The sequence below is a fragment of the Mytilus californianus genome, unplaced genomic scaffold (genome assembly GCF_021869535.1).
Source record: "Mytilus californianus isolate M0D057914Y unplaced genomic scaffold, xbMytCali1.0.p SCAF_1, whole genome shotgun sequence".
In the NCBI taxonomy this organism is placed as follows: Eukaryota; Metazoa; Mollusca; class Bivalvia; order Mytilida; family Mytilidae; genus Mytilus; species Mytilus californianus.
Genome location: NW_026262581.1, coordinates 108,446,903 through 108,470,250, shown reverse-complemented (window position 1 = coordinate 108,470,250; position 23,348 = coordinate 108,446,903). Strand labels below are relative to the sequence as shown.

Sequence of the window (23,348 nt, the reverse complement as noted above, 5' to 3'; positions counted from 1 at the left end):
TCAAAATATGGTAGTGTGATGACAAAAAAAATCATTTGTTTATGAATAAATTTTGTATGTGCCAATCATTAAAAAATATTAGATTTGACTACTGCAAGCTAATCTCAAATGTGTGCTATTGAATTGTTTCAATTTAACTAATTTCCTTTATAATTCTGTTATAGCTCATAAAACCAGATGAAATGACCAACCCTAAAATTGATGAAATGTCCATGATGACATACCTTGCACAGTTCCCCAAGGCTAAACTGAAGCCAGGAGCACCACTCCGTCCAAAACTGAACCCAAATCGTGTAAGAGCCTATGGTCCAGGTCTGGAGCCTAAGGGTAACCAGGTCGGAGCTCCTGCCAGATTTACCGTGGAAACATTCTCTGCTGGTTCAGGATCTTTAGAGATCACAGTATTGAATCCTAAAGGCCAAAAAGAACAGGTAACGACGTGTTCACTATAGCTTCAAAATTAATAAGTTAAAAGAATCATTATCTATTTTATGATTGTTTATGGTAAATATGTTTTCATATAGCCTTTTGAACATTGCAAAGTCTCTTAATTTTTGTAGATTTATATGTATGGAAAACACAATTTTGTAAACAGAAAAAAAGAAGCTGATAGAAATTTAAAATCAGTTAGATAGCTTTTACAAAATACTCAACATTCAAAATATTTAGAAAGAAGAACATGTATACATGAATTCAATTTCAAATCATATTGATTCAAACAAATAAATTTAGTGCTGGTAGTTGATTTTCATATGTATAAATAGCATATAATTTTATGTTCCAGTGTGAAGTTGTTGATAATAAAGACAGAAACATGACATACTCCTGTGTATATGTACCCAGCACAGAGGGAGAATATAAGGTAATATGCATAATTATTTATGTAATGAAACAATAGAGCTTGAAATCCTATTAATTATTATTTAGTCCCCACTACAATTTTTCCATTAATCAACACTACATTTTTCCAAAATAGTCTGTCTTTTCAGAAAGTTTCCTGTCATTTACATCAAACTCTGATCCAACTGTAATAAAGTTTGGAATGACCTTTACTCTCAATATGGCTTTTTTCAGTTGGATTGAAAAATTTATTTAACCATAACATTGTTAGTGGGGAAAGGGAGATAATCACAAAAAAATATAAGAACACAATTGTTATAAATATTGCCATTTACATTAGTTTGGGTATGATATTGATTTTGTCTACCAATGAGATTTTTGGACAAATAAGCCCCCCTCCTCCCCCATACCCCAAAAAAGGACCCCAATAAACCTAACATAAAAATGTTTATCATATCAAACATGAAAGGAAATTATTATATTGATATAAATGATACCAAATACCAGTACATCAAAAGTTAACTGTAAAATTGTGATTGTATTGTTAGGTCATCATTAAATTTGGTGCTAAAGAAGTCAACAAGAGTCCATTCAAGGTCAAAGTTGAAGGAGCAGCTGGTGATGCCTCAAAAGTCACTGCCTCTGGACCTGGTATTGAGAAAACTGGAGTCGTTGCTTCAAAGAGAACATACTTTGAAGTGTTCACCAAAAGTATGTATTGTTTGAATCTTGCCTCTTTTGAATGTGTTGTTATTGAAATGCAGAAAAAATGTTTAGGGATAGAAAATGTATAGGATTTTATGATAGTTAGCAAGATTGTTATACTTGGTTTGGTTTTAGTTTTATTAATTCATATACCAGGTAGTCATTGGCAAATACAAATTTTACTTCCAAACAGCTTTTATTGAACTGATCCCTTCCCTTTATTATTTGATCATTTTATAAGTAGTTTTCTAATGCAATACAAAAGGCCACTTGATTGGATGCTGCCAGCCTTCAATTCCATGTTGAGGGTCATTGGCAACAATGTTGCTCAGAGTTCACACTGACAGCATATTTAAAATTTTGAACCTTTACTAGTATTGCATTAGAATAGGAATAACAGTACTGTATTTGGAGACTTGCAACTATTAAGTTTGGATAAGATGGTCATAAAATTGTTTCATTGGCTCCACTCTGTGTTACCTGTAACACTGCAATAGTCAGATTCCCAATCGAAGTGGCAACTCTTCAAATACATCACTGGTATTCTTGAATTCACACACATTTCATAAACATGTATACATTGTTTGGCTTGCAGGCCATTCCACAAAATAATATTTGGTTCTTCATTATTATTTATTTTTTAGTAGTAAGGTTTTGCAACACTTACCAAATATAAATTTCTAAATATTTTTGCAAAGAAGATGATGTTCACTTGAAAAAGATTTTATAAGGTTTTAACAGGAAATTTTAAATGTAAATTGGATGCCAGTGAATCCATGTTATATTAATTATTTGGTTCTCAGATACTGAATAAATGAGGTTTGAAGATGGCATCAAATTTACGTATTTTCGACAATGATTTTATGTCTAAGTTCCACCAAACACTAACTGTTTTTTTCACAGTGTAGACTGTAGATTTCAAAAGATCCAATTTTACTTGAAAGTTAAGTATCAGATGTATCCTTAACAGTCATAAAAACAAAGAAGATGATTTAATTCCAAAACTAAGTTTGGAGACCGACTTTATTTAGATGTAATGAATTCCCCTAATTTTTTCTTTAAGATTAATCTCCCTTTGATTATTATGATTATAAAAATTGGTAAGAAATCCAAGCACTCAAGTTTTTTTCTTTTTGCATTCATTTTTTTCTCGATGAATAAAAGCAGCAGCCGATTGTTTTCAAATGTATGAGAACCAGATATTTTTTATGGCATTATATTAGTATAGATTGTTGTTTGAAGAGTAATTTAAGCTTTTAGTATATAGTCTTGTGTTTGAGCAGTTTTATCATAACTTAAAAGAGTTTGATTAGTGTACTAACTTGTTATAATGTTGTTCAATTAGTAAGAATCAGGTTTCAATTTCTGCAGAGGTAGATTCAGTGTCCATGAATTTGCTGTACCAGTTTTTCACCAGTTTTTTATGCTGTTTGGATATCTATATATATATTATGCTTCATAATGTTTTGTTTTGGTGTACAAGATTTTTTCCAGGGAATTTTTTAAAATACCTTAGATAACTGATTTAAGAAGCAAGTTACTCCATAACTATCAATGTAAAATCATTTTCAACAAAATAATACTAAAATTGCTGTTTCCCTGGAAGAATCTGTATGGGAAGTTATAATTTATTAAATGGTTGAAGTTTTAATTATAACACCCTTGCTTTCCTAAATTAATTTAATAGATTCTGGAGCACCAATACCTAAAAAGGGTGAGTACATCGAGGAGACCTATTCTTTCCTCCTTCATTCCATTTGTTTCTACCTTAATCCATGCATATCATTCACTAAGCTTTATGCTTCACTCTGCACAGATATATGGTGGAGGATGTTCTTTTACTAGTTTCATTGTTTGGATTCTCTACAATGCAATGCACAATGCACAATGTATTACTTATGATAATACTTCAATGGCTTTTTTTCAAAAATTAAAGAAAAAAACTTGATGAAAGTTGTAAGATTTATAGTTAAAAGTAAAAATGTTGCCAAACTCAAAAGGTTGAAGTATTTTAATTAATAAAAAAGCAATTGGACAAACTATGAGAAAAAATAGAAAATATTTTATTTGGCTTTGGAAAATATGCAGTTATTTAAATATTTTCTGTAAAATATAGTGTTCTGTAAATTCAAGGTAAATACTTTCAATACCACTATAAGTGCTTTATTTTTTCTAGATCATTGATAAGAAACATATTTGAACTTTTTGCTTTAAACTGTTGGTTTTTAAAGGATAGTTAACTTTGGCTTTGATATGTGTTAAATAAACATCAAAAGAAAATTTTTTGCATTACTTATAAAAGGCTTTTTACACATCCTGTATTGTTAATATCTGATTTATATCAGCCAGTACAAACACAAACTAGTAAAAGAACCTTACAGAAATTCTATATTCATCTTATATATTCTATGTCTCACTATTTACACAGTGTCTATGGTTTGTTTTAATAAGAGTTAACAAATTTTAATCTGAAGAATTAAATTTTCTTTTAACTAAAACCTTAAAAAAAGAGGTTCAGTGGAATAAATTTATACTTGTTATATTGAAAAGAAGTATTTAAATGAATTACCAATCATTAAATGAGATTTATTTTTGTCTTGACTGTTTTGGCACATACTTTGTCTTGTTTCTGTCACATACTTTGTCTTGTTTCTGTCACATACTTTGTCTTGTTTCTGTCACATACTTTGTCTTGTTTCTGTCACTGTCTGTCTCTGTCATGCAGCCATTCTATGTGTCAATTGTTGATGTGGTAAGTCATTCACATGTACTTCGTTAACTTCTGCAGTCCTCTGTTGTAACATCTTTCTTTTCCATTTTTTATGGAAAATAGTACAGTTTTGAAAATTATTTAAATGTACATGTATTTGTATTAATATAAGCTCCAGTGCTCAAAAAGACACCTCCTTTAACCTTTCTGTTGAACTTCTTATCAAAGCTTTCTTTGAATCAGACAGAAACAACATATTTCACCTGTTAAGTTTGATAGTTTTGAGTCTACACTGAAATATTTCTTTTGGCAACATAGAAATTTTTGATCTGTGTGTTCTCTTGTTTTAAGTTTTAACTTTGGGATATTTTCTCAAGATTAAAAACAGACTGTTTTGCAGACTAAATTACCAAAAACTTTAACTTTTAGTGCATCTTAATCTAGCTTATTTTAACAGTTCAAATCTTCATAAATCTATTTTCAAAGACACTCTTAATAGAAATGCAGCTCCCTAGGCTTATATTACAATTAATACAAAACTATGTCATCTTACTTAGGATAGCATATTTTCTGAACTGTTTATCTGTTTATTTTCAAATCTCTTTTATTACTTGTTTACTTCAATTGAATGTTTCATTAAAATGACGATGTTACAAAGAAAAGGGATGTCATTTGTCTGAAATGTTTTGCTTCATGCAATTCGTTTTGAGTAATCCTTTCCACTGAAGGTCTGGCTTTTAGTCTGGAATGACACTCACCATTTCAACTGGATATAATACAAAGAACATTCCATGTTATACTTCATTCAATTCACATATACCATACTTTATATTTTATATCTTTTTTTAAGATTTATATTTCATTGTATATTTTTTTATATATATACATGTAATACAATGTACACAGTAAGATGTGGGATTTAGTCTACTTGTCTACTTTCTATACTAGATTTTCAAGATTTATTAAGAAATGTTGCAATTTGTGGCAATAGGAAAAGTCTTCATTTTCTTATTCAATTTCAAAGGATATAATGTGATATATTTAAAAAAGTATTAAAAGTAAAGTAAAAAAGATGATTATTGCAGTAGGTATTTATTTCTTTTTAGTTTTAAAGGTAAAAAATGAAATATGAACGGTAGATTGTATTTGATTAAATGATAGCTAGGAACATTAGGTTGCAAATGCTAGTCTTACTTTTGTATGGAAATAATTATTTATAACTGCATTAGAATTATTACAAACCTGATTTTTATTAATTTTCAAAACACAGTTACTGCATAAAACATAGTATTATTGATCTTCATTACTTCAACATATGAAAATTTAGCATGACTCAAGATTTCATTTGTGGATACTTCGTCTTTGATTTGGTTTTTGAAAGTTCTATTAATTATTTTGTTTGACCAATATTTGAGATTTGAGATTTTTCAATTTATTTGCAGAAGCCGGTAAAGGAAATGTGGACGTTGTTATTCTTGATCCACATGGTCGTAAAGACACCATTCGTCCAAGCATCAACCTGGCTCCTGGAAAAGAGAAGGAGGGAATTTACCTTGTAGAATATGTGGCTTTGGAAACAGGATTACATTCTGTCAATGTTTACTTTGCTGGACAACAGATTCCTAAGTCTCCATTTGGTGTGGGTGTTGGAGCAGGTAAATACAACAGCATCCTGGTTACAGCACCCTACCCTGTCTAAATAAAAGATTAGATTTTGTGCTTCTTGTCCATTTTGGTTTATTGAATATTTTTCAGGACAAGGTTATATGTATTAAGTTGTTATATAATGAAACAAATGAAAACAGATTTAAGGTTTAAGAAATTAAAAAACCATAATACTGTCAACATTTGTTTTATAATCAATACTTGCCCAACAGGGAGATAACTCTTACTTAAGTAGAGAAATGGGGAACAAGGATACTCAGTCAAAATCACTATTTCCAAGACACACAAAGAAAAATCCACGTAAAATAGAATAGACATCAAGCTGCCAGAGGGAAAATTTCCATTTGAAAAAATGTGTCATAGATCCTAGTTTACATTGTTTTAGACTACAGAAATTCTTGCAGTTTAAAACATCAATGTTCATAATATTTTTACAATCTACTTTCTAGTGATAAAATTGATAAAGGAATTTGCCAGTTAAAAAAATGATGTAAATGTGTAACCATGTGCATTGCTTTTAGCTTTTTTATCAACATTTGATCTTTCGCAGTTTAAAAGAACAGCCTAATTTTTACATATATATAGAATCTATGACACTGTTTTCTATTGTAAAGAACAGAATTATTTCTGTTTTAAAATTCATAATGCAATTCATAAATAACCATTTAAAGATGATAATATATATAACAAGTATACAATTTTTCAGCATCAAATGCTAAAATGTGTTATGCAACCGGTCGTGGTATCCAACCAAGAGGAGTTAGGGTCAAGGACAATGCTCCATTCAAAATACACACTAAAGGAGCTGGAAATGCAGAGGTTAAAGTTCAGATCATTGGTCCAGGTAAATATTTCTATTTAGATATTCATAATAGGTGTAATGATAAGTCTGAACACATTATGTTATTGTTTGGCATTGAATATTTAGAAAGGGAATTTGTTGATTTGGCATAATTCATTAGATTGGTGTGAAAAAAGATTTGTTTGTATTTTACAGTCCTTTCATTTACCTATTTCTACTTTTACTTACATTTTTTTATTGACACTTTTGAAACTTGGAATAAGTTCTTTTTTTTCACGGAAATAGTTTTGATGATCTTGGTCAACAGATGAACTATAATCTTCTTTTACTACCCAAAGAAATAAATGTGGAATTTAATCATAAAAAATTCTGTAAAATGACTTTCCAGTAACTGAACATAATTCTGTTTATCACAGGTGGTATAGAAATCAAATGTATTCCTCAAAAATCCAAAACTGAGGAAGGAGTGTGGGAATGCTCATATATACCAATGAAACAAGGCCAATATATCATCAACATTACATTTGGAGCTGAGCATATCACAAAAAGTCCATTTAAGGTTGACGTAGGTCCAACAAAGACCAGTAAGATTAGGGCCTATGGTCCCGGTCTGACAGGAGGAGTATGTAACCAGCCAGCCAGGTTTACTGTAGAAACAAATGGAGAGGTCGGAGCTTTAGGTAAATATATATTTTTTTATCTTTTAGGATAAAGATAAACATTTTCAATGATAAGGAATAGGAGGTTTCCCTCTTGATTCTTAAAATTTTTACAAGAAATATCTTTATTTTAATATTTTAATCAAAATAAGTTGTTAACTTTCTTTCTGATTGGATAAGCAAGTAATTTTTCAAGTCCGACGTATGAAACATTAAGGAAGATTTTTGTAACAATATTGGATAAGGATGTAGTTAAAGGTTTGTTTATGTTTTTACTAGGATTCTCTATTGAAGGCCCTCAGAAGCTAAAATAAAATTGATTGTAAAGATAATATTTTTGTTTTTACTAGGATTCTCTATAGAGGGCCCTCAGAAGCAAAAATTGATTGTAAAGATAATATTTTTGTTTTTACTAGGATTCTCTATTGAGGGACCACCAGAAGCTAAAATTGATTGTAAAGATAATATTTTTGTTTTTACTAGGATTCTCTATTGAGGGACCATCAGAAGCTAAAATTGATTGTAAAGATAACGGAGATGGATCAGCTGATGTTACTTACTATCCCACAAGTCCAGGGGAATATGCCATCCATATCTTGTGTAATGAGGAGGATATACCAGAATCTCCATACATGGCTGAAATCACACCAGCTACAAATGCTTTTGATGCTTCCAAGGTTAGATATGTGTAGAATCTCTCAACATTGGTGAGATCACACCAGCTTACAAATTTTCAGTATTCTTGACCTCCTCAGTGCTCACAAGCACATCAATTTGATAGAATTTAATTGCTTAGGATTTAAAGGTTTGTTTATTAGAGAAAGGGGTTTTCAGAACTTTCAAGATGTGATTAACACATTTCTGTAATAAGAGTTTTCCAATCTTTTATTATTTTTTTTCAGTTTTAATGCTTTAATATTTTGACTTGCAGGTAACTGCAGAGGGTCCAGGTTTAGCAAAGACAGGTGTTACAGTAAACAAATGGGCAGAATTTACAGTGGATGCACGTAAAGCTGGAAAAGCTCCACTTAAGATAGTGTGTGAAGATGACCAACACAAAGCAGTTACCGTTGAAGTTGTTGACAAAAAGAATGGAACATACACATGTAAATACATGCCAAAGAAGATGGCCAAACACACTGTCACAATTACATGGGGTGGTGTACAAATTCCTAACAGTCCATACAGAGTGAGTATTAACTGCTATTAAGGATCAGAATTGTATTATTTTATTTCAAACCTTTTTTCCTGAAAATATGTTGACCTTCAAACATTACCGGTGCAGCTGATGAGAAACAAGTGTAGTTGCTAATTTTTTCAGTCGTGCGAATTAAATGAATAAATTTTTACAGGTGATGTGTTTTGATTCCTTTATTAATTTTGTTTGAACTTGATGGAGAATTCAGTTTTTGTTTTTGTTGAAACAAAGTGTTTTCTATTGACAACTGTATTATAATTAAATAATTGTCTTTAGTATTTCTTCAAATAATAAATAAAAACAAATAATTATTTGCTGAATAATTTAATTTGACATTTGTTTCAGGTAAGTGTTGGAGAAGTGAGTAACCCAGCTAATGTTAAGGTATATGGACCAGGTGTTGAGAAAGGTGTCAAGACATTTAAAACCACCTACTTTATTGTTGACTGTAAAGCAGCAGGACCTGGTGAGTTATCTTACTTAGATGACAAGAGTTGTCTTTCTTAGAGGATTTTTGTTCACAGAAAAAATTAACATTTTTGATCAAAACTTTCCAATCATTAACTAGTTATGGATTTTCGTTTTTTTTCCATAAGATTTGTACTTTCTTTATAGTTTACTTAAAATTTGAATAAAGACATTTTTTGTTAAAAGGTTTGATAACTTTCTTTAGCAACAAAATTCTAGTATATCCAATTGAATAATTTCTTTAACAACAGTTTTCAAGTTTATTTTCAATTATTATCTTGTTTCTTCTAGATGATTTTTATTTTACTATATAATGTGACTGAATTAAAAATATTTGTTTATAGGGGATATTGCTATTGCATTGACTGACGCCCAGGGTAAAGATGTACCTGTCAACACCATTGACAACCAGGATGGTACCTTCAAGATAGAATACACACCATCAAGCCCAGGAACATACACTGTGTCTGTCTTCTTTGCCAATTCAGAAATTCCTATGAGTCCCATCAAGGTCAATGTTGAGTCAAGTATTGACCTCAGCAAAGTCAAGGTTGTTGGACTTGATACACGTAAGTTATGTTTTATTATATTGAATGGTGCTTTTGATGAAGAACTCCTTCATTTGTGATAAAGTGGGGGAGGGGAGAGTTATTGATATGCTGTGAATACTGGATATCATTTTTTGATATTTTATACTAGTTTTCCATTTAAGATTTCTTCCTTTTTGATAATTGAAGATTGAGTCTTGCATGCTCATTGCCCTTCATGTTTTTCCCCAGCAATCAAACTTGGTGAGAAGAGAGATATTTCAGTAATCACCAAGGGTGTAGGTAAAGCAGATGGACCAGTCAAAGTTACCATGACAACACCTAGTAAAAAAAAGGTTAACATCCTTGTTAAAGAAAGTATGGAGATACACAAAGGCCAGCTCATCCCTACTGAAGCTGGGCCACACATAATTGAAGTGACATATGGCAGTTTTGTTGTACCCAAGTCGCCATTTACTGTTAATGTCACATCCTCTATTGACCTCAGCAAGGTCAAGGTTGTAGGACTTGACACACGTAAGTGGGTCTGCTGCCCTTATGAATATGCATGTTTATTTCAGATATTTTACCCAAGCGTCAGTTTTCTAACAAACTGTGTATGATTTGATTCTTTGTGTGATAACTATATTTATATAATTCTAAGCTGCAGTCCTGAATCTTAGATAAAGAAGTTATGATCCAGGATTAAGGATAGAGTTTTATTTCAACTCTATTACTGTTGGAAGATTGTAAACTCATCTTTAGTGCTATTACCATGTTACCTTTAACAAGGAAGCAGGACTGGGAATTGAAGATGTTGATTATATTGATGTTTAAATTTCTAAGTTTGCAATATGCTTTGGACAGAAGAGTAAAAGTTTTCACAAATGATTTTTTTTTATCTTGACTTGCATTTTTTCCATATCATGAAACATGGTAATTTTGTTTGAGATGTTCATGTTAAGTTTGAGGAAATCCATTGGAGTTGTCCAGTATAAATTTATGAAATCAGCCTTTATATCAGAATTTGTGTTTGACCAAGAGAACATGAAAAGTAATAAGTTTGGATAAAATTAAGCTGTTTACCCCATATATCAAGTGCTGAATTTTTAATCCAACTAATCAATTTAAATCTTTCTTTGTTACCATTTAATCTTGTCTTTGAACACACATACATGTGTAACATGGAAGAATCATTTCACATTAACATACTTTGGAAGTTTTTCTGCATATTTTGATGTTCACCAATTTTATAGACAAAAATCTATGAAGAAACCTTTCTCAAATAAAAAGGATAAAATGTTCCAGATGTTTCAAAATGTTCAGATATTTCACTTAGTTACTTATTTGCTGACTTGCAGCAAAATTAAATTGATTTTAACATATACTTATGAATATTTTCTTTTTGTTTGTTCAAACCTGAAGTAATCCAATAATTTTCTGTTATCAAATGAAATTTTTTAAATTGATAATCAGATCAGCCTTGCAGTGTTCTTGTCTTCTCTTTTATACTACATCTTCCAACTATCCTTATCTTCTTAGCAATTAAAGTCAATGAGAAACGAGAAATTTCTGTCATAACCAAGGGCGTTGGAAAAGCAGATGGACCTGCTAAGGTCACAGCTACAACTCCATCTAAGAAGAAAGTTGAGGTCCCATTGAAAGAAACCCCAGAAGGTTACGTAGGTAACCTGACCCCAACAGAGGTTGGAAAATACACTGTTGATGTCTCATACGGAAGTGCTGTTGTACCTAAATCACCATTTACAGTTGATGTAACACCTGGCGTTGACCTTGGCAAGGTCACCGTTACAGGACTTGACACTCGTAAGTCGGCATGATGTTTGTTGTGTTTAACCAGGCAAATTTTCATTAACAGACAAGAATGCAATGTATCAGAGTATTTTGTTCAGCTTGAAGTACAAAGTAAACTGAAAGAAGTCATTTTAAAAGTTTTAAGTATGCACAGAAGTAAAAACTGAGTTGCAATAAAAAGAAAATCTGGTTTTGAGTTGCTATATAAGTAGTTGAATGTACTAGTTAAATTACATTAATGCTTTGTTAAGCTTCTAATCTTTTTCTTCTTTTTCAAAATACTTGTTGTACAATTGTGGTTTAATGGGTTAAGAAACGGAAGCTTTTCTATATGGCTGCAATTGTTTCTTTTCCCAGCAATAAAACTTGGAGAGAAAAGAAAAATAGCAGTCATTACTAAGAGTGCTGGAAAGTCAAATGGGCCTGCAAAGGTTACCATGACAACACCCTCTAAAAAGAGGTTTGAAATCCCTGTTAGAGTTAGTTCAGATGGTTTTGAGGGCCAGCTTGTCCCAACAGAAGTTGGACCACATAAAATTGATGTTACCTATGGCAGCTCTGTAGTTCCAAAATCTCCATTTACTGTCAATGTCACCCCTGGTGCTGATCTTAGCAAAGTCAAGGTTACTGGACTTGACACTCGTAAGTTGCTCATGTGGTTCTGTCAAGTTGTCTGCTTTATCATGTTCTGTAAATATCTTGTAAAGTGTCCCCCCCCCTTTATTTGTTCATTTTGATTGTCTGTTCTGTAAGTGTTGTCTGTTTACATTGTCAAGGCTGTCATGAATGTGTTTAAAATGTTGGAATGTTTGTGTTTGCTTCATTGAAAAAAGTATTGTATTTGAATGTCTGTGTTTTCTTCATTTGTAGTGGTACATGTGCCACAACACATTTATTTTGTGAGGCAGGTCGTGACTGATATTCCTACTTATTCCCAGTTATTTTATTTTCATTTTTAGTTGCTTTAGTTAGATTTTGTATTTAGTTTGTATATGCATCTAATTTTACATGTGTATTTAGTATGACCGTTCTGTTTTAGCCTTTCCTTTGTTATTTTTTTTTCCTTTTTGGTTTCTTATTTCTTGATTATTTTTACTATAAAACTTTTGAAAGACAAATGAAATTACTTGTTTTATTTTTTAAATGAATTTTATTTCCTCTATATACCTTAGAGTATAAACTTTATAATGAACTTGCATTCTATTTTTCAATATTTAATGCATGCATCTGTATCTGTTTTAAAGAAAGATACTTCCTTATTCTGTTTTCTTTCTTAGCAATAAAAGTTAATGAGAGACGAGATATTGCTGTAATAACAAAGAGTGCTGGAAAATCTGATGGGCCTGCAAAGGTTACCATGACAACACCCACTAAAAAGAAAGTTGAAATTCCTCTCAAAGAAACCCCTGAAGGTTATGTGGGTCAACTTGTTCCAACTGAAGTTGGACCACACAAAGTTGATGTCTCCTATGGAAGTTCTGTTGTACCAAAATCTCCATTTTCTGTTGATGTCATACCTGGTATTGACCTTAGCAAGGTCAAGGTTACTGGACTTGATACTCGTAAGTTTTGGCACTATCATGAGCTTATTTGGAACAAAACTTTCATAGGTTCACATGTTGATTGGTTTCATTTGGCTTCAGTATATTGAAGGAAAGCTATTGAAATAAGTCCACCAAGTTCATAAGAAGTAAGAAAGGTTTCAATGGTTTTAAATCTCTTCTTTCTTATTTTTGTAATGATGAAATTATTATTGTATATTTGATGGGCTGTCATTTTCAGAACAATTTTAAATTTGGATTTTTATTTAAATTGTTGTGAGATAAATAGTCAGACTTAAATAATGGTAAGATAATTATGAATAATTTTGTGCGTTACTAAAAACGAAGGCTTGTAGATACAAACTAGGATTACATAGGTGTGTAATTACCTTTTATTCCAATTAGGGTCTTGCATTGTCAGTCAAGATGCAAATAAAATCTGATTTCAGGTGGGATAAAATATTGTACATTAAACAAGACATTCTCATTTCTATTTTTTTCTCATTTGAGTCTTTAGCACAGGACCCTCAACTTAAAATTTCTATTACACTTTAGTAATCAAAATTTTCAGTTTACATTTTTTCCTTTACATATATTCTTATGGTTGAATAAAGATATATAAAAACAAGGTTTAATCCATATAAATATGTTTGGATATTGTGAATGTTGATGATATGTCTTTTTTTCAAAGTTTTTTTTAGTTGTTAGAAAAATGGTTAATAGAAATTACTGGATACAATACTTAAGGTAAATTGACATCTCAAGAAATATGGGAGTCCCAGTTTTAGCTTACCTGGCCCTGTCGGACATTGCATTAAATGCCAGCTGATGGTAACTGACTCCAAAGATAATCAGTACAATCTCTTTGCAAATCACAAACATTTCAGATAAAATTCCAGTAATTCAATCTTTGTGGAGCCTGCAAAATAAAGAAAGCGAGACATAGCAATCCTAGATTCTGTCGGTTGTGGTGTAAACATTCAAGTCCAGTCTGAGGTTAATGTTTTTTTTAAAAACATCAATTACTTTGTCAAACCTTCATGGAATTTTATGAAATTTTGACAGAAGCTTGTTTATGACCAAAATACAGAATCCAGAGTGAAATTTCCAAATCATTTATTTTACGTTTTTCCATATTTTACTGAGAAATGAACACACTTTTATAGTCAACATTACACTTTTACACTGACAGCAGCAATCACAGGCGAGACGTAGGGTTCCATGGAACCCCTTATGAATTTTTATATGAATCAATTAGTACTTTCAATTCTTCTTTTCTTAGCAATAAAAGTAAATGAGAGACGAGATATTGCTGTTTTAACAAAAAGTGCTGGAAAATCTGATGGGCCTGCAAAGGTTACCATGACAACACCCACTAAAAAGAAAGTTGAAATTCCTCTCAAAGAAACCCCTGAAGGTTATGTGGGTCAACTTGTTCCAACTGAAGTTGGACCACACAAAGTTGATGTCTCCTATGGAAGTTCTGTAGTACCAAAATCTCCATTTTCTGTAGATGTCACACCTGGTGCTGACCTTAGCAAGGTCAAGGTTACAGGCCTTGATACTCGTAAGTTGCCACAATCATGAGCTTATTCGGAATAAAATTTTCATAGGCTCAAATGGTTATTGGATTTTCATTTGGTTTCAGTGTAGAAGGATGTCTATTGATATACCCAAGTTAAAAGTTAAAAGATTTCAATGGGTTTGAATCTTTCTTTCGGATTTTCCTAATGATGAAATTATTATTCTATATTTGATGGGCTGTCATTTTCAGAACATTTTTGCATTCATTTCTTCTTTTAATTTATGTGAGAAAAAATAATGAGACTAAAATGATAGTACATTATAAATCATTTAAGTGCATTACTAAAAAGGCTTGTAGATACAAATTACTACTTCAGAGGTGTTTAATGACCTTTACTTCAAATGAGGGTCTTGTACTGTTGGTTAAAATACGACTATTACAATCAAGGATGTTTTTACATAAATATCTGATTTAAGGGTTAGGGTATATAAAGTTAAATAGACAAATATAAATACATTTGCATATTGTGAAAGTTGCTAATAGGTTATTTTTTTTTTTTTTTAATTTAATTGACAGAAAGTTGCTTCATAGCACTGAAGGGATATGTAGATTGAAATTTCAAATTTGAGTAATTATGGGAGTCACACATCTGAGCTTACCAGGCCCTCTTGGATATTGTGTTAAATGTCAAGTGATGGTAACTGATCTCCAAAGATAACCAGTACAACATCTTTGCAATTCAGATAAAATTCCACTAATTCCATTTTATATGAATCAATTAGTACTGTTAATTCTTCTTTTCTTAGCAATAAAAGTAAATGAGAGACGAGATATTGCTGTTTTAACAAAGAGTGCTGGAAAATCTGATGGGCCTGCAAAGGTTACCATGACAACACCCACTAAAAAGAAAGTTGAAATTCCTCTCAAAGAAACCCCTGAAGGTTTTATGGGTCAACTTGTTCCAACTGAAGTTGGACCACACAAAGTTGATGTCTCCTATGGAAGTTCTGTTGTACCGAAATCTCCATTTTCTGTCAATGTCACACCTGGTGCTGACCTTAGCAAGGTCAAGGTTACTGGACTTGATACTCGTAAGTTAAATCACCATCATGAATGTTTAGGAAGGGCATCATAATAGATTATCATGGTGATTAAATCCTTGTGCTCAGAATATCAGATAATTTGGATTGTTTATTGGTGTTCTAAAAAGGTTCAAATTGGAACTGTACATTTGTGCATTTGAATTTTTAGTATCATATAAAGAAATATTTATTCATTTGACATTACATGTACATAGATTTTTACCTTGAATTGTCAGCTGTTTGAATGTTGGGGCACTTCAAATACCAGTCTTACATCTAAAATGGAATTTTACAATTTGTTCTACTTTTGCACAGCAAATGAAATTATGGTTGTATTTAGGCTTTTAAAAGTTTTGCTTAATATTGGATTACTTTATCAATACTTGTGTTCCTATATTATATTATCTTAGTCATGGTTTTATGTAGTCATTGGTCTCAGTTTATTGTTCACAGTGTTTTATACAGGACGATTTAGTATGATGCAACTTAGTGATAATCTGTTGTACTTTGTTCCACTTGCTTGAAGACATTTCCCAATACCCCCAATATTTGTATGTCAACATAACTGAAATTTTGGCATAGTTGTGTGCATCACTTTAATTGTAGGAAATGCTGAAAAACAAAATTGAATTTATGTATCATCCTTCATAAAGTGTCGTTGTAAGTGTTATTGCATGGTTTGTGTCCATTGAGATGAATTGTACATGCTGGAGATGTCTTAATGTGTACGTCTCTTGTTCACACACTATGTTTAATGTACAGACCTTTCCTTTTAATAAAATTTGAAATATGTTAAATGTGTTTGGTTTTTCATATGCAGGTAATACTTTTAATGTCAATTTATATAAAACTTATATTTTGAAATAAATGTATGGTAATCTTTTTTTTTTTTTTATCTTTTTTTTTTTTTATGTTTCTTCACTCCTTTTCTTTCTGAATTTATTTTATTTTGCTTCCTATTTCTATTGTCTGTCCTATGAAAAAAGCATGATACATGTGCTTTGTCTCTTTCATAGCAATTAAGATTGGTGAACAAAGAGATGTTGCCATTCTTACAAAGAGTGCTGGACCATCTGATGGCCCTGCCAGGGTTACTATGACAACACCCAGTAAAAAGAAGGTTGAGGTTCCAGTAAAGTTGGTACCAGAGGGTTATGTTGCTCAAGTTGTTCCATTTGAACTTGGACCCCATAAAGTAGATATTGCCTATGGAAGCTCCCCTGTGCCTAAATCACCATTCTCTGTTGATGTTGTCCCTGAGGGAGCCGGCAAAGTGAAAGCCTATGGTCCTGGTCTTACAGGAGGTAAAGCATTCACTCCAGCAACCTTTACCATTGATACAAGGGAATGCACTTCTCCTGGGGAATTAGGAATCAATGTTGATGGACCTATGGAATGCCAGATTGATGTCGCAGAGAAACCCAATGGTACCGTTGATGTATCGTACATGCCTGAAAAACCTGGTAATTACAACATTGATGTTACTTATGGAGGAATTCAAATTCCTGGATCACCATTCAAACCAAAGATTGAACCAGGAAAACCAATCAAGGATCTGAGCGGTGTCAAAGTCTTTGGACCAGGAGTTGACAAAGCGGGTAATGAATGGCACTTGCATGGAACGAATATTTACCAATGTATGATGGAGTTATCTCCCCTTGTAAGATACTACTTGCTTTCATGTGATTATGCAATAACCAGGGCTGTATTTATATAGAATAACAATGTATCTAACTGATTTCTTGTGCTTTCTCTAGGTTAAGGCTACTGCTCGTTTGATGATTGAACTTGCTTATCTCTGACTTCAGACTGACAAATAGCATGAAGATTAATGGGTTCAAATGAATTGAAATATATAAAACCAACCTGTTGATGTTTGATGTCTGCATGGTATTACTTTACAGAAGGTTGACCTAGCATTTGTTAATATTTTTTTGTTTATTTGATGAAATGTTTAGTGTGAATATGACTACTGAACTTGATGTTTGTGTATTTGCAGCTCAAATTTATACTAATGAATATATTAGCTTTGTTGATGTTGTAAATAAGTGAATACTTAACTCTGTGTTTGATTTAAAATCCTTGTAAAATTGTGTGTGATATATATGCATAGATAGTATCTGTTCATTACATGTTTAAGTGAAATTTACATTATAACACATAGAAATTTTCTAGATTTCAAGTAATTTCAGATGATTTAGACCTAGATAATCAATATGACAGTCATTAACCCTATACATCATGTACATTATTAAAAAAAAAAGTGTTTTTAATTCTTTATAGGTTAAATACAATAAGAATAAACAATCATTTTTTATATAGACAACATCCATATATCATGTGGAGAGAAAAGTCTTCTTATCTCCCTTTGACAACGGTAATGTCTGTCGCTGGTTGGCCAGTAATTCAAAAATGTTTTATGGCAAACCTAATGATTACTAGAAGTTAATATCCTAGATTCCAACATATTTTTAAAGTAGTCAAGTTGTTTTGTTTCAAAACTTTATATTGACACCTTTCCTATAACCATGTTGTATCAAACCATGTTTCAAAAAGATCATAAAAACATGAATTGTGTTTTGTCCTGATGGCTGAACATAAGAATTGTACTAGATTACTTGAATTTACCTAATAAGTCAAATGAGACATTATGAGTTAGATTTTAAAACAATATTCTTCAAATTTTCCATCACAAATTAATAAGACAGACAATGTAAATGTCTTGATGATACAAACCTTATCAAATGAACCAAAACTTGCCTAAATGAGAGATCAAACCTACATTAAACGAGCCAAGAATGATAATTACAAAATATGCTTTTTCTGGTGACATTTTTGCTCATTTACATTAATGCACAAATAAAATATTATAGTTAATGCTTTTGTATTTTGTGTAGCATTTACAAAAATACTATATAACAGCATATTTTTAAGTATTGTAAACTTACAAGTTTTATGTATAATTAAAATATTCCTTTTATTTACTTGACATAGAAACAGTCTTAAGATGAATAAATTTTAATGAAAAAATAAGATTAGCACCAAGTTAAGATTTATAGAAAAAATGTAAATTTTGATATGTTCTAGATTTGAAAAGGTTTGATAATAATGGTGTTTTTAACAGGATTGGGAAGGTGACCTTTCTGAAGTAATCATATGGAATCAGCTTTCATTTTTTTTACCATATATCATAATTGTCATAAGTGTGAATTGATGTGCCGTATAGCTCCAAGCCTATGTGCTAATTTACTTACAACTTTATAAACAAGAATACAAGTCAGTTATATGGAATTTATTCCTAGACAAGGTTTTAACTTGGGTCTTAAATAATTATTTATCAGCATTACATTTAATACCAGAGTTTTGTTTAATGGAACCTAAGGAACACAGATGGAAGAGGGAAAGTGACCATTATTTCTATGAATATTTGGCCAGTCATGGTAAACAAATTCATATTTAGTGTTGTAGTCTTATCATTAACTTTCAACAGGAATGGTGAACATAAGCTGCAGTATTTGTCATGTAAATTGAAAATAAGATGAGGTTAATTGTCTGCCTAGTTTTTGTCCACAAAGATAATTGATTTAAATGAAAAGCATTTAGTGATTTCCGATTTTGTTGTGTTTTACAGGAGTGTTCCTGGATTCACCAACAGAATTCACAGTAGATGCCAAGTCTGTCTCACCCAATGGTACAGGCACTGTCAGAGCTGTTGTCACCAATCCTTCAGGAGTAAAGAATGACACTAACGTAGATAATAAGAAAGATGGAACCTACAGTGTTTTGTATACACCTGTGGAAGAAGGTAATAATTTTATAATGACCATTTACTGTAATAGCTAGTTCAACCATACCAAATTATCTGACCATTTACAGTAATTACTAGTTTAATCATAGCAAATTATTGTTTCTGTTCTAAGCTAGAAATTACATTGCTTTAAGTATGGAAATTATAAACAAGGTACTAATTTGTCTTGGAATTATTATTAATTATAGAATTTATTTGTTTTGCCTCATCATTAAAATGAAAAACTATTGAAAACTCAGAGTGCACAGACTAGTAAGGAAAAACCTAAGGCCTTCAAAAAAAATTCCATGTCCTATGAAAATAATATGGCCATAAAGAATATGCAATGCAATTTCTTTTTTATGCCCCCTCCATTCCAAAATTAGTTTCCTTTTCGAATTTGGGTTGCATCACTGTTACTGTTCTTGAGTTATGTACATTATAACGTTATATGCAAGCGGGGCATCATCTGTGTCCCATAGACACATTCCCCATTTATTTATACAAATATTTCAAAAAAGATCTGCCACAGAGAACTTTGATGACAATTTAAATAAAAATTCCATAATCGATAATAATACTTTTCTATTTTATTGCTTAAATCAAATTTTAGGAGGTATAATTTTATTCAAGTCAAGAGATTTATCTTATACATTAGTAAAAACTGGTTTTACAAAATATACTGAAAAAAATAGTTCTCAGAATGTTACTTGAGGAGCAAAATCATCTAAAAAAAATATCAAGTCCAAAAGTTTTCTCTTTGTTACGAGAATGATATATATCGTTTCACCTATTTTTGGCTGCTTATTTTCCAAATGTTTTTAATGCACTTTGATATAAAGTTATATTAAAAGATTGGTTTCCAGATCATTTTCAATGATAGAACTTTTATTTGGAATGAATAGATTCATAGATTGACAACAAATTATTGTATTATAGGAACAATGGCAATTGATGTTACATATGATGAAATGCCTGTTCCTCAAAGTCCACTCAAGGTCAATGCCACACCAGGTAGTGATGCCACCCGTGTTAGGGCCTATGGACCAGGTTTGGAAGGAGGTATCACCGATAAAAAACAGGAATTCACTGTCGACATCAAAGGTGCCGGACAAGGTGGATTGGGATTGGCCATTGATGGTCCAGCAGAGACACAGATTGGATGTAAGGACAACCACGATGGAACTTGTACCGTGGATTATCTTCCTGTTAAACCAGGAGATTATGCAGTATCAATCAAATTTGCTGAACAGGATATTCCAGGTAATTACAAAAGCCATATAACTTCTTAGTCTGTTAATTTTAAATTAATAATAATTACCTGAAACAAGAAATTAATATTTGAATTGATTTATTCAACTTTTGTTTAGTTAATTATTAAAATATTTGATGTTGCCTCCCTTGTTTTACCTGGAGTTATCTTTCTTTCTGTAGTAGTAATGCATTGATTTCTATGGCAGGTTCTCCATTCAATGTAAAGGTAAAGAATGATGTTAACCCCAACAAAGTTCGATGTTATGGACCAGGGTTGGATAAGACCAAGGGTGTTCGTACAGGAGCACCTGCTACATTCACTGTCAACACTGCTGAGGCTGGAGAAGCTCCATTAGAAGTTAGCTACGTTGATGCTACAGGTAAAAACATTTTACACTTATATGAATATCAACAATTGTTTTGTTTTCCAACTTTTTTTGTTTATTCATCAGTAACAAGTGTTGACTTATATATTCCCACCTTGAGTAATATTAATTCATGCTTTATGAATTGAATGTTAAAAAATAACAAACAAACAAGAAAAAGTTTCAGAAACATAAGTTGTTTAATATAATATAATGATTTTAGACAATTTTCTATCTTCCTGTCAAGTAAAGCATATCAGTTGTTAGGTTTACAATTTCACAATTTACCTGGTTTGTGATTGTAGGCAAGGCTAACCCAGTAGATTTAGTTCCTGTATCAGAAACTGAAATCCAAGCTACATACTATCCAAAAGATGAAGGAAAAGCTAAAGTTGATGTTCAATATGCAGGAAAACCAGTACCTGGAAGGTAGGCATTTTCCAGAACAGGGTAGCAAGAATTTCAAAGTTAACAAGGAATCTCAGGGTTTTAACTTTGAGTGAATTTTAAGAAATCAGTTGATATTTTCTATTCAAATATTTTCTAATGAACATTAACTTTTTATTTTAATATGTGTATTTGAAAGTTAACTTTTCCATTTTAAGACAAGTTTTATGTATGAATTTAACATTTAATAATAATTGTCATTAATTTACAGTCCATTCCCAATGGAAGTGTTCCCAGGAGCAGATGCCAGCAAAGTTCTTGTTTCTGGACCAGGTGTTGGAAAGAACGTCCATGCCAGTATGCCTGCTACCTTCACCATTGACACACGTAATGCTGGAATAGCTCCACTTGATGTTTTAGTACAGGTACATAACATATTTATGCAAATTAGTTCAAACACATTGATAATCATAACAATATGTTGCTGAGGAATAAAATAGAATTGTATGCATAACTTTAATTACAACATGTTATTAATTTTATAGCTTACAAGTTTCATGAAAGTCTGTTAAATTTATGATTATTCCAGTAATTTTCATGGCTTGGCTCTGAAACAAAAATTGAAACTGAATTATCATCAGCTGGCTGTATACTTTGAAAGATAATTTTTCTTTTGAATGTAGAGAAATACATTTTCAAACTCAATATCATAATAAAAAATCTTTCTTACCAAATTGATATATGAAGAAAGTTAAAATATTATATAAATATCTAAAATGAAAGAATCTGTTACTTGTTGCTATTGTTGACTTAGGTCAATAGATTAATAAGTAAGGCTATTGATATTTGGATAAGTAATCCATAATTGATGTATTGGTGTTCCATTTCAAAATCTTTCTTTTAATCAGTCAGTTAAAAATTGTTTATTGTTTATAAGATATACTACTTATCAGATTATACTTGATTGCATCAATCATTATTGTTTCTGGTGAAATCTTTCTCCTATTGACAAGCAAGTCTTCTATAAGTATGTGTTTTGATTGATGTCGGTGGAAATATTTATAATTCTTAAATCAACACTCATATGTATGTGATGATTTGTGAAAACATCCCAAACTTCATCACTCTGAAAAAGACATAAAAAAAAACCAGAAATGAAATAAAAAAAGATACACTGAATCATATTCTTTCTCTTTCAAAACCTCAATCATTTCTTTTCAATAAAAAAAATCAATAAGTAATTGTTATACTATTTTTGGACCCAACAGCTTGTTGTCTAATGGTAAGAACATCAAATATGTCAATTCTATCTGAAAACCAGCAGGATGTAGAAATTCTAGAAGTTACTAGTTAAGCATGACAAAATGACCTTATTTGCTAGAAATTTAACATCACTTTATTTTATTTTAGAGACCTGATGGTTCATTAATGAAACCAAAGGTAACAGATAATGGAGATGGAACATTTTCTGTACAGTACATACCTGATGATTTAGGTACATATGTACTGAGAGTCAAGTTTGCTGGGAAGGATGTACCTTGCTCACCATTCAAAGTCACCTCTCATCCTACTGGAGATGCCAGTAAATGTGTTATCAAAGGTAAGCTGATAATGTAGTATAGTCCTTTAAAATAAACCTAAAAGTTGACAGGGATACAAGTATGGTCACCAAGTCTTTCCATCTCCACCAGTAACAGCAATGTTGAGGGGCACCTGTTTGCTGTGTTGGGCATATAAATACACAGCCACACCCAATGGAAAAGTGTATATTGAATCTGATGCTTGGTCAAAGGAGAGTGCCATGCTTAAGAACCATTGCAACAAATTTTTCAAGGACTTGCAGGTAATATGTTGCAAGGCAAAGTTTCTGTCCCTATCCAACATATCCTCTATCCAGTGGCACTCTAAATTTTCTACCCTTATCCAGGTCTACTCACTTTGCAGATCTGACCTTTTGGATTTATTGTTAAGTTCTTGTCCTGACTATGAATAAGATATCTGCCACTGGACATTAGACA

At 31.5% G+C, this 23,348-nt stretch overlaps 1 protein-coding gene across 21 annotated transcripts in view; it reads left to right on the top strand.

Moving 5' to 3' along the window:
• Positions 1 to 23,348, top strand: part of LOC127729754 (filamin-A-like) — a 78,575-nt gene that overhangs the window by 25,770 nt on the left and 29,457 nt on the right. For 8 of the 21 annotated variants that reach the window (XM_052237639.1, XM_052237661.1, XM_052237630.1 and 5 more), the window contains 24 exons: positions 165 to 431; positions 785 to 862; positions 1,389 to 1,551; positions 3,233 to 3,259; positions 5,698 to 5,910; positions 6,627 to 6,764; positions 7,139 to 7,402; positions 7,865 to 8,058; positions 8,313 to 8,570; positions 8,925 to 9,045; positions 9,392 to 9,616; positions 9,827 to 10,111; positions 11,117 to 11,401; positions 11,747 to 12,031; positions 12,667 to 12,951; positions 14,213 to 14,497; positions 15,262 to 15,546; positions 16,554 to 17,135; positions 19,169 to 19,342; positions 20,264 to 20,587; positions 20,785 to 20,958; positions 21,249 to 21,372; positions 21,602 to 21,755; positions 22,741 to 22,930. In XM_052237639.1, the coding sequence (XP_052093599.1) occupies positions 165 to 431; positions 785 to 862; positions 1,389 to 1,551; positions 3,233 to 3,259; positions 5,698 to 5,910; positions 6,627 to 6,764; positions 7,139 to 7,402; positions 7,865 to 8,058; positions 8,313 to 8,570; positions 8,925 to 9,045; positions 9,392 to 9,616; positions 9,827 to 10,111; positions 11,117 to 11,401; positions 11,747 to 12,031; positions 12,667 to 12,951; positions 14,213 to 14,497; positions 15,262 to 15,546; positions 16,554 to 17,135; positions 19,169 to 19,342; positions 20,264 to 20,587; positions 20,785 to 20,958; positions 21,249 to 21,372; positions 21,602 to 21,755; positions 22,741 to 22,930 (5,380 nt within the window). The remainder of the gene's footprint in view (positions 1 to 164; positions 432 to 784; positions 863 to 1,388; positions 1,552 to 3,232; positions 3,260 to 5,697; positions 5,911 to 6,626; positions 6,765 to 7,138; positions 7,403 to 7,864; positions 8,059 to 8,312; positions 8,571 to 8,924; positions 9,046 to 9,391; positions 9,617 to 9,826; positions 10,112 to 11,116; positions 11,402 to 11,746; positions 12,032 to 12,666; positions 12,952 to 14,212; positions 14,498 to 15,261; positions 15,547 to 16,553; positions 17,136 to 19,168; positions 19,343 to 20,263; positions 20,588 to 20,784; positions 20,959 to 21,248; positions 21,373 to 21,601; positions 21,756 to 22,740; positions 22,931 to 23,348) is intronic. The other 13 variants (XM_052237643.1, XM_052237776.1, XM_052237702.1 and 10 more) reach the window with 12 other exon arrangements.